Here is a 12,023-nt window from a genome sequence, read left to right as displayed (position 1 = left end):
GATGTTAATGATCGTTGAAGGAAAGCTTTTTTTTGCCTCCTTCTTTTCCTTAACCACAAGGTGGTTCAGAGGTCAGGGTCAGCAGAGCAGCACGGCATGTCTGGTACTAGCTGATATTCAGCATTTTTGCAGAACCGCAAGGGAATACTAAAACAAATTTTCCATGAAATGCTTGTTGATGGCAGTTTGCAACTGGTTAGTGCTGGTTAGCATTATGAGAATAAAGTAATGTTTTACTGTTTCATACAGATAACAGGGATTATGTGTGTATATATGATTAATATACCATAAAAAACAGTTTGAATAGCTGAATGTTATCAGCTTTGCCCCCCTTTGACTCCATGTCTCCCACACTCTCACTCTCTCTTCATCTGTCATCTGTTTCATATTCTCTCATGTCTTTCCCCGTATCTGTCTTCTGTCTTTTCCACCCACCTGATAACCCCCCCCCCACCCTTCCAACCACATCACCATCTATTTTTCACTGGCAGTCAGAATTCAAATCCATATTCAAGGAAGCTTAATTGGCATGACCTCTGAGTCTCACTCCCGTCCTCTCTGCAGGTTCATAGCTTTCAATTATTTCCTTTTCCCTCCGTCGTTAAAAGTGGCGTTTCATTAAGGGACTGCCGTTTCCATTGCTAGGGCTTCCATCTCAGTCTTTTTTTTTTTTTTTTTTCATCCGAGTCAACATGAATCACATTAGAAAAGCTGAATGGAAATGACACATCCAATGAACTTTTCTCAGCATAACAAAAAGAGTTTCTCTACTTGGGCAAAAAGTGTTGTTGCTAAAGAAATGATGCAATATTCATCTAAAAACACTTTAAATAGTCACAATTGGAACATGGATATCTGTCTAATCAAATGTACCAGAAGCAGCACTGGGATGTATAAAACTAATTGCTGATTTTAGTAAATTTACTAGATTTTTAAAATGTATTTATTTAGGGAAAACAAACTGTTCGGTGAAAGAAAACAATTTGAAAAAGCTGCAATAAAATGCACGATAATATTCCGGCATATTGCACCCAGGTTTGCTGATTATTGCTGAATTCACAATCAGTGCTGAAATCTTTAAATTAATATTTGAATGGAGTATGCACTGAATGTATATAATGCACATAATGTATATGTACATAATGTGAGTACGCAATGTAAATAATGCATGGGATATGTCCAACATTTACTCAACAAACAGCCTCCTAATATTCATCAACTATTAAAAAGGGTTTTTCTAAATGAATGCTAATTCTCTACCCTTCAAAAGAGCTCTTGCCATGTCGGCTCCTTTGTCCGTCCGCCCCATCTTGCTCCAACCTGTCTGTCTTTCTGTCCTGGTGTCTTTCTTCCACTCCTCTTTCCATCTCCTCCTCCTTCCAGACATCATTGACTTCTGTATACGCAAAGCTTGTATCTTTCTGTTTCCCTCAGTCCATGGATGTTTTCTACCCGTGTTTTTCATTGTCTTTGTTCGGCACTGCACCGCTGTCATTAATTATGAAGTCTCAAATGGATTTCCTATACACTCCATGTCACACACACATAAGTACAAACAAAGACAGTGTGTTCCTTCCTCTGCATGTGCATTTTGTACAAAGTGAGTCAGACCTAACAAGAGAGTTCATCCCCCTTCTATCCATCTGTGCTGACTATGTGTGTGTGCATTACTCTGAGTGTGTGTATGTGTGTGTTGCACGCTCTCTGCCAAGTGGGACCTACCCCAGGGAATCCTGTCAATCAAACTGGCTAGCAATTTGTCAGAGAAACAAGGCACTTTCCAAGACAGGCAGATGGATATAGTATGTGTGTTTCTGTGTGAGTTTAAGGGTGCGTAAATGTGTATATGTATGTGTGTGTGTGGGTGTGTGTGGGTGTGTGCGTATTAAATTTTGGTTGCAACTGCATGGACTGGTATGCGCTTATACATGTATAGTATGATATCTTATGACATATATAGTCATTTCTGTTGTGTGTATGCATGAAGTAGCTGATTCTCCATAGCATGAAAGAAAAGGCAAGTGATAGACAGTGCGCACACACACACACACACACACACACACACACACACACACACACACACACACACACACACACACACACACACACACACACACAATATACTTCCCAAAGACAGAACTGACAGCTCTCTTTCTTCAATTCATGTTATTCACTTCTCCCTCTACCCATATCTGTTATTCCCTTAAGTATTGCCCTTTCCTCTTATTCTTCTCTTTATTTTGCTTGCTCCTTCTACTTTCCTTCCTTTTGGCTTTTCTACATGGCATAAAAGAAATAAAAATAGATATGGAGGGATCAGTACCGAACAACTCAATCGCATATTGAAACAAATCATGTAAACATACTGACATATATAGTCAAGTTAGTTTGTTTTTAAAGAAATAAGTTGGATTAAAAAAAATAAAGGATACTGAACCCTGTCATAGAAAAGAGCTGCTCCAGAACTGAAGTATGTTAATTTTCAAATGAATTTAAGTGAATTCTTTAAAGTAACCCAGTAGCTAGAATCAATGTTGCAAATGCATTGCACATTGCAATGTTACATGTATACATTATTTTGCATAATGGATAAATTGAAACTTTAATTTTCTTTACATTTCAACACTGCTGTGGTCAATGTGTGGTTAGGTTTAGGCACAGAAACCTTTGTTATGTTTAGAAACAAATCTACTACACTATGTAGTGGATACATGGAAACTTGTTTTACTTTGGAAACTTACATGTGGTTAGCTTTAGGTGAAAAAAATATTAGGTTATGTTAAGGAAAATACATTTTGACTTAAAATAACCAATCACCTAAACAAATGTTGGAATTGTATGTTTCTGCAAACCCCAAATATGTTACATTTGTGCATTGTAGCAGAGTGGATACATTAATGCTATCAGTGATCCGCAGTGGTCTGCAGTGCTTGTCAGGCTGTTGGCCTTAGTGTCACACCTTCCACCATCCCCTCCATCTCCCAAAGACAAAGTCAGCTCATATATGCTAATATATCACTTTAAAAATGTTGATATGATATATATGAAACATACAAATGTAATGCATCTGTGGTTTGCAGTAATGTACAATGCCAACATTTTCTTCTGGCGACGGGTCTGTTTAAAGAAAAAGTTTCAACTGCACTCTTTGCCATCAAGCATCAGTTGTTATTCCTCCTGACTTCCATTCTCAATCTGTCTGTTTCTGTTTGCCTTCCATCCTTTCTCCATTCTCTAAATTTCTTCCAGTCTTCATCCACTTCTACTGCTTTTTGTTTTTCTTTCCATCTCCCTCGTTCGCTTACCTTCTCTGCTGCCTTCACCTAATCCCCAAAGACAACATTCCTATTTCCTAAGACATTTCTTCTCTGTTCTCTTTCTCTCTATGCTCTGTGTGTATGACCCTCGTGACACAGTGATGTGCGTCACTGTGGACTTATTGACTTCCTTAGACTCTTTCTTCATGTCAGCTGACTGAAACAGACTGGCCTCATTGGCTAATAAGGCAAGACAACTCTTTACTAAAAGTCGAGTGACAAATTGACTCCCCCTGTTAAACACAGACACACACATACGGTCTAATTTATGGTCATGCGTCTTGTGCAAACTCCCTCAGTCATTGCATTATGTAGGTCTTTTCAGCTTCTCTTCTCTCCCTCAAAACCTCAGTTGCAAATCATTTGAAACGCGCTCATGATCATCAGTTGACCTGACTGGCTTCTTTGTTGAACTCTTATTTGTTAGGGAGGTAGCCTCGGTAATGTGGCCAGAAATTCTAGCTAGTGAGAGAGCTGATGTGGTCAGCTATTCTTTCTGTTGGTGAGTGTGGAAAAGTGAATTTCACATTTCCATCTTTGAACTCGAGGCATGTAATTGGCTATTATAGCTCAAACTGGCCAAATGACGCACGCCAAAATCACAACTAACACCCACAAACACACAGTAAATCTTACCCTAACTCCACAAAAGGTCAATGGAATCACAAATCAATCATCAATCATGCAAACTAGTAAGACCACTGGCTTTGTCAATACAATATTCATTGACATCCACATTGTATAAAAGCAGAAACCATTCCATCATAGCAAAGAGGAGACAATTCAAGCACAGAAGAGCAGGACAGAGTTGAGACAGGTTGAACAAAAGTGCAAGAAAGTTTTAGAGGAAGAGGAAATCACAATGACCAGATGTGAAGTAAGCGTAAGCGAATCAGGCCTCAGCAGAGACGAGGCAGAGCATGATAACGAAGAGGAACATAAAATTGCATACTCACCAAGCTGACTGCGTCTCTGAGCGTAGGCTACCACCACCGCGGCCAGAACTATACAGCACAACGATGTCACAAGGTTTGCCATCTGTAGACACACATACAGCAAAGTCATCAGCAGGAGCGCGTGCGAGAGACAGAGAGCCGGCGAGTTGAGTGTGTCCGCCTGTCGTCCTGATTGACTGACAGACCCATAGACGCCTACAATACCATGTAAGAGGTGGAGAGATAGCTGCTTCCCGTCTTCTCTCTCAGTATCTCCTTTCACTGCTATGGTCCCCTCAGTGGCCTTTCTCCCTTTCCTCCCTTTCTTACTCGTCACACTCCCTTATTTCTTTACTTCTCTCACTGTTGTTATCCTTTTCACTGTATAACCTCTTTCTCCCTCCTTTTCTCTGTTTATGTGTGTGTCTCTCCCTCTCTCTCTTTATTTCTGTTCATCAGCCTAATGGGTCCATCCTCTCTGGGATGGGCTAGGGCCAGCAGCTCTTAAAGGTATAGCACACAATAAACAAACACACAGCTTCCATGTAAAACAACAACGCTTCCTTGGCATCCCGTCGCCTCATTGTTGCCTCACATAAAATGTTTATTACCTTTAGTTTGACATTTAAGTATTTGTTGACTATAAAAGGGGAGGTAAGTTGGAGGGGAAAGGCACTCTCATCCCTGGCTTTTCCATATTTTCATGCTTTTGTCTCTTTTTTTTCTTGCCTTTAAAACACTCATTCCTTATTCAACATTTTGGCAAACATATTAAGTTTTATTATTTTGGAAAGTGAGATGAGAAGATACAAAAAATGTCAGTGCACCAAACTTTAAAATAAATAAATAAATAAAAACACTTGTTGAAGGAAAAGTTCCACATTTCAAATAATTAAATGATCCTCCTTGCCGAGTTGAGGATGCAACTTTTGTGCATGTGTGCTAAATGTGAAGCTGCTGTCAGCCAGCCCGCTAACTTAGCTAAGCATAAAGACTGGAAAAAAGATGTGTATGGCTGCAGCCACAAAACAACATGCCCGCACAAACCATGCCCACCACCAGTACAAGAGGAATCCACCAATGAACCTGTTATTAAAATCGTGCTACAAGGCCACATTTAGTAAATACATGAGGTCAAATTTAGCAATCATCCATTTAATGCTCAATTATACTTAAAGACACTGTTCAGCTTTAAAATAACAAGATTCAACCCTTGCCATTACCCTTACCCTAACCTTAACTGCCACTCTTTTAACTTTAACTTTGAATTTTCTTTCTAACAAAGGCTCACAAACAGGTTGTCATGGACTGACATGTATGTAGCTTGGCTCTGTTCAAAGTTAACAAAATCCACATAACAGCGCTGATAAAAACTCACTAATTAACATATTATCTCATTTGTTTGATTCATACAAAAACACAATGTCTACAAATGACAAATTGCTGTTTAATAGGGGAGGGTTCTGTGTCAGACTTTTTCTTGGGCTGAACCAATCGCTCTGCAACCAGCAGTAAGCATTGTATTTAGCATTCAGACATATTATTGGAATCAACCTTCTCATTTAACTCTTGGAAAGAATGCAGCACAATACGTAAAACGTCAGACTTTCCCTTAAATCTGCAAATGAACACGATATGCGTGACATTTTTTATCCATAAACAGAGAGCCATCTGTGGAGCTTCTCAGGTTATCCAACAGGTTGCCAGATACAGTGCATGAGCACACCTCTTGGTTCTAGTCCCCAGTCAACCTCGCAGTGACAACAGGCACAAGGCATGTGCTAATTAACAAGATTTAGAGATGTCCCCTATTGAGAAACAGCCTTTTTGTTTCCGAGCTTCGACAAGGGGGTGAAAGGTCAGACGCCAGGTTCAGCTGCAACATAAGTACACCATTGGACCTCGAAGTGATTCACTGTCATGTTCAAGGACATCTGAGCAGGCCGGATGCCTGCCAACAAGGGGGCTTGAACCCGGTTCCTCCCATTAAAATGTGGCCTTTCTCTTCTCTCTCTCTGGGCTGTTTCTCCGTCTCCTCTCCTCTGCCTGTAAGAGAGCCAACTATCTCTCCCCGCTGAACAAAGGTTGTCTGAGGGTCTGCTCGCTGCTGAGACTTGCAGTGAGTAAGGTGTGTGTGTCTGCATGCAGAGAACAGAGTGAGCGCTCTAAATAGAGGCAAAGAACGGAAAGTGAATTTCCTTGTTCTTTTGATGCAAGGCTCCAGCTGTTACAAACCACTGTCATCTCCCATTACCTCTTGGTCTTTGTTTGGCCTCACTGTTTTTTTCTCTCTCTTACTAGTTCTAATCTTGATGCTCTTTTCCACTTATCCCCATTTCGCTCTCACTCCCTTCACTACAGTCACTATGTGTGTCTCCATTTCTTTCCCTCATATTACACCCTTCATCCTTCTGGCTCTTTGTTAAAGCTGAACATGAACACCAAAACACAATGTTAAAGCATCCCGTAAAGGACAAAACATATCTGAAAGTCCTGCTGAGCGACGTTCAAGAACATGAAAAAGCTTTTACAGCCCTGCTTACATGTCAAAAGGCAACAGTCAGATATAGAGCATAAAAGGAAATGTTTTTATGAATGCCAATTCTCGTTATTATTTTTATTTTTTTTAAAGAAAAGCTTTTGCATTTAAACAGCTAATTAATAATCTTAAACTGCAAAGCTAATTGTTCCAACTTGTCTTTTTCTAAATTATTATCATTAGATGTCTGGGGTTTTCAATAATATAAATTCTGTGTTTTGTTTTGGGTTTTTTTTTTTTTTGAATATCAAAGCAACCCAGTGTAATTAGGAGAAGGTTAATCTCATTAGAAATCATTAAAACAATAACAATGAATATGTTTCTCATTATGAATAGTCAAAACAAATGCCTAACTAACACGACAAAGACAAAAAAAAAACAAAAAGTCTGCAAGGTTGCTACTCTTGCAGAGTGTCTGTACGTGGCATCTCTACTGGGACCATTCCCCATGGTCCCACTACCACTTCACTGCAGAGTGTCACTCCATATTCCTCCTTCAGTTTTAAAAGGGGGATGGGGGTATAAATAAAAAAGGTAACCTGGGATATGTCATCACCATGGATACTGATACAGTGTATGCAATCCTCAGTCAGCTGTTATATTACAGCATGCTCTGTTTACTTGCAAATGCTCAGCATCCCTGCAAAAACACATGTAGATAAGTATGTAGTAATTCTAACTTGACTGTTTTTCATTCAAACTCCACTATATATATATATATATATATATATATATATATATATATATATATATATATATATATATATATATATATATATATATATATAATAAATAAATAAAATGCAATGTTATAGTGTCACAGTACTGAAAAATATATATTTTTTTGTTAAAATTAAAACTCAAACTCATTTTTCTAAATGCAAATAAGCATAAAAAGTCTCTCTTTTGAAAACAAGTAAAATGATTAGAATGATGAATGAACAATTTTTTTTCAACATTATAAGCAAATGTAGATGGTTTGATAACTGTCAATTTTCATACCATGGCATACCTTGAAACTGAACTAAAACGTATGGCTATACTGCACACCATTAGGGTCTGATAAAAATAAATGCATGAAATCCAAAAGTATAAGTATCCAATATTCTGTTGGTATCAATATTACTTTAGGGGTACTGGTATTAAGATTTTTAAACAATATACAGCCTTAACCAGGACCAGGGACAATAATTTTTTTGAAAGCAAACTATCTCTGAGGTGCAAAAAATATAATATCAAACAGAATAATTTAAGTTCTCTGTTTTTTCAGGATCCTTTTCCCATGCTTTAATAAGCTTGAGTGTTTGTTTTGGGAACTCTAGTTCAGGAAATAGTCTGTTTTGTGAGTTTTCAATGAATTAATGGTGCGTTTTTGCACCTGTGACTTCGAACAATAGAAATTGTAACTCAAAGTTAACATGCATGCATATGATTGTGAGGCAGATTGTGTGTGTATGTGTGTGTGTGTGTTTCTATTTGTATGTGTGAGTGATTGGCAGCTCATATGTATTTCATCTGAGCAGATATTGAGGAGAGTGACAGGGGGTGAAATTAAAATTGCATCCCTTGTCAGAGCATCACAATCCCCATCTCTGCTCTTCAAGTGCTGCTTTCCAAATCCAAATGATGTGTGTGTGTGCATGCATTTGGAATTCTCTGGGTGCAAAGGCTCTAGCGTGTGTAAATGTGTGTGTCTGTGCTTGAAACTGTGGGGGTATTTAGCCGTCTATCAGCAAACAATACAGTTTTGAAATCTGACAGCTTTAGATCGCTCATATAATGACAGCCCACGGGCGGTTAGCGCTGCGATCACACAAACTCAATACAAACCCTCCTCCCTTTATCTATCCATCCCTCCCCTACTTCATCTTCATCCTCTTCTTCTTCTTCTTCTTCTTCTTCTTCTTCTTCTTCTTCTTCTTCCTCTTTTTCTTCTTCTTCCTCTTCTTCTTCCATATTTATTTATTCATTTCTTATTGGAGGGGAAAGGGCTGAATAGGCGTGATTCTTCTGGCTGCTTAATTAAAATATATAATTCATCGCTGCGTCAAATGATTTTGCCTCTGCCTCTTTGTGGAGTCCGATTTGGGAACATTTGCATTTAAATTGGAAAGCCAGAAGGGAAATACACTTGGCGGGCTTGGGTGTGTGTGTGTGTGAGTGTGAGAGAGAGAAAATAGAAGGCATCCTTCTCTTAAAGAAATGCACATATGTACTCTCTTTCTTTCTCTCTTTGGTCTTCTTTCTCTCAAAATGAGAAATGTCTAAAATCATACAGGGACACTGGCAATATAGTAGAAGTTTTCGATTACAGGATGTTCTCTGTAAAGAATTTTCTCATAATGGAAAAGTGTTTGGTTTGTCTCTTGAAATAACAACTTTGTGTCCACCAACATTCATGTGTTCAATTAGTTTCTCGCTCAGTCCCTTTCACACATCACCCTGAACTTATCCAGACATTACCTGGAGAAGCTGTATGTGAGAATGCAAATGTCCGCATCTGTTGGACCGGACATTAAACAGACTTTATCCTGTCAGCTCCTGAGTACAAAGTCCACGCAATGTCCAATCAAGCCCATGTTTGAGGTGGGTGTGCTGATGACATTTTTATCATGCGACTGGTGCAAAACTGGATCGATAAAAACCTATCAGGGTGAAGGAGAAGGGTCTTTTATATGAAGATGCCAACAAAAAATGTCTAACTGGAGACACAACGTGATTCAGAAGCTTATTTCAGTAGGGGCCAAAATTTTTTAAAGACAAAGCATGAATGCATGACCAAATTACGAACCAGTGATATTTTCACAAAACACTGTGATCTCTGAAGCTTACTTTTTGCATCGTGTCTTGTTTCCTACATACTCTACCCAGGCGCCAACCTTTGCGTAAACCAAATGGACTACTTCCAGTACATGAGAAGGCATCTGACACAGACAATCTTCTGCTGTGTGCTCCGTGAGTGAAAGAGACACTCTGGACAATGTCGGGACAATTGTCCGCACATTTCGTATGGAAAAACAGCTTTAGTCTATTTCTCTCAAAAACAATAACTTCCAAATTCACAGTGACAGCAAGCTGTCACAAATACAATAGTTATTACACATGTCTCTGCAGAGAAAATAAAAAGAAGCACCCTCGTGGGTAATAAATGAGCTCTCTGATTTATAACAAGAATAGAGATTAAAGCCCTCAGGGACATCAACTATAGCTCTATTAAATGTACAGGAGAAGCTAACAATTGATGACTTGAAATGTTCACAAGTGTAGTGCTGTTCAATATGAGCCTTTTCTGGGCAGGCAAATTGCTTGACCTCTGTTATTGCTGCATGCAGCTTTCCTGAGAACAGGTCATCCGAATGACTTCACACTTGAAACAGCTCTTCCTTGGGTCCTAAGCCATTCACTCTCCATAACATAGTTGCAAAAAGTAGTTACAAAAGCTTACATTAAAATTTTGTGGCCTCAAATAAGTCAAAGCCAGGGTAATTTCAGGAACAAAAGTGAAGGTTACGACACTAACGCTTGAAATGTTTGAGTTTGCCACAATGTAACATCTCCGATTTCGCTTTCTTCATTTGTACTTAAATGTACTAAAGCAAGTGAAGCTGTACCCAGCATGCTGTTTGACAATGATGCAGTTAATAAAGAGTCCCTCTAAAAACTCTGCACAGAGTATATATAATGCACAACTAATAAACATGTCCCATAAATCTCAAGAGCTACTACTCAACACTGCACTTCCTTTGGTCCTCAGCAATATACCTGGCAAGTGTGAAGCTGATCAGATGAACAGTTGTTGAGAAAAATAAATGGAGAGACACACATACAGTCATTCACTATGTAAGAAAAATGGCACCTGCTCTGACAAAATGTTTAAGACATAAAATCAAATCAAATATTTTCACTTTTAAAGGTTGTAGGGAACTATCTTACTCAGTCACTCCTTTAGGGCTTTACGGGGCTGAGATTTATGGATTGTACAGGCAATTAAAGTGTATATAATGCTGAGACAGTGGCACATTATCCTGCTGGGACGTAATTGGAGGTCGCCTCTTTTTATGATACTGAAACCAGTGTGTCTGGCACCATAGAGCACGTTTAAAAGTCTGTAAAATCACACCTTTCTCTGCCTGCTTGCTTTATGTACTGACTCACAGCAGCACAACACACCATCTGGAGGAATGGACTGTGCATATAAACAGGAAAGACTGCCTAATATAGCAGCCGGGGAGAGAACACAACAGGCAGCCACATAACACTTCTCTCAGAGCTAAAACATAGAGCCTATTAAGAGTCATGACAATGCCTCAAATAAAGGAGAATCATCAGGAAAACTTGCCTAGGACAAGGAGAAAGGGTGACTACCTCCAGATACTTTCAGGGAGATTATTCTAATTTCATCATCATGAAAAAGTAAAACCTTGAAACTCTGAGGTAAGGCATCCTGTCCAGTGGGTACACTTGTACATCAAAAGGATCCTCACTGCAGAAATACAACCCCTGTTCTGTGCACAACTCGATACACTCACTAACCCACTTACTTTTGACGAGTTTGTCCTACCTTGGGGCAATGATTTTCGAAGGCAATGTAGACAAGCAATTTCGTAAGCAGATGTTTTTTTCTTTTTTCTACAGTTTCAGTTCACATTGATACTTCCACCAAATAAAGAAAAAAATCCCATTATCTACTTTGCAAAATTCCATTTTGGGGTGCAATAATTCATAATGTAAATCTTGAGTTGTAAAATTTTGACTCTGAAGTTTAGAACCGACTTGACACAATGAACAAAGACTTTTGTGTGATGTATGAGACCATGCAAAAGAAGCTTACAACATTCATCATGTTGTGGTTAATAGTGCTTTATGCTTAAGGGAAGTATATTAGCACAACTTTTTAGTTTTCAACTTCAGTCGCTTTAATTAAAAAAAATATAAAACACACACACACATATATATATATAATTCTAAAAGCATTTATGACTTTTTTGTGAATTTCATAAATTCTATACTACTGTTAAAAATGCATTATGTTTAGATAAGAGTGCATTACGACTTGTTTAGAATTTGACACTCAAAGTTTAGGACTTGGGAGTTGTCAGCCATTACTTCGGACTTGAGTCTGGTCTGGCCTATCTTAACTTGGGACTGCAAAACGTAAAAACTTGATATTTGTGACTTGCACAACAATTACTTGGTCCCATCTTTAACAAAAAAAATGTTTCCGTTAAAATG

At 38.6% G+C, this 12,023-nt stretch overlaps 1 protein-coding gene across 4 annotated transcripts in view; it reads right to left on the bottom strand.

The window, feature by feature from the left end:
- Positions 1-12,023, bottom strand: part of cntfr (ciliary neurotrophic factor receptor) — a 266,284-nt gene that overhangs the window by 147,663 nt on the left and 106,598 nt on the right. For 2 of the 4 annotated variants that reach the window (XM_088071261.1, XM_088071260.1), the window contains one exon: positions 4,274-4,355. In XM_088071261.1, coding sequence (XP_087927387.1) covers positions 4,274-4,355 — 82 coding nt within the window. Of the gene's footprint in view, positions 1-4,273; positions 4,398-4,477; positions 4,681-12,023 lie in introns of those variants that run through there. The other 2 variants (XM_042510003.2, XM_042510002.2) reach the window with 2 other exon arrangements.

Source organism: Plectropomus leopardus, chromosome 20, assembly GCF_026936395.1.
Source record: "Plectropomus leopardus strain MGB_pleo_1.0 chromosome 20, ASM2693639v1, whole genome shotgun sequence".
Lineage (NCBI taxonomy): Eukaryota > Metazoa > Chordata > Actinopteri > Perciformes > Serranidae > Plectropomus > Plectropomus leopardus.
The sequence above is the reverse complement of the archived record's forward strand: the minus strand, read 5'-3'. Positions and strand labels throughout refer to the sequence as shown.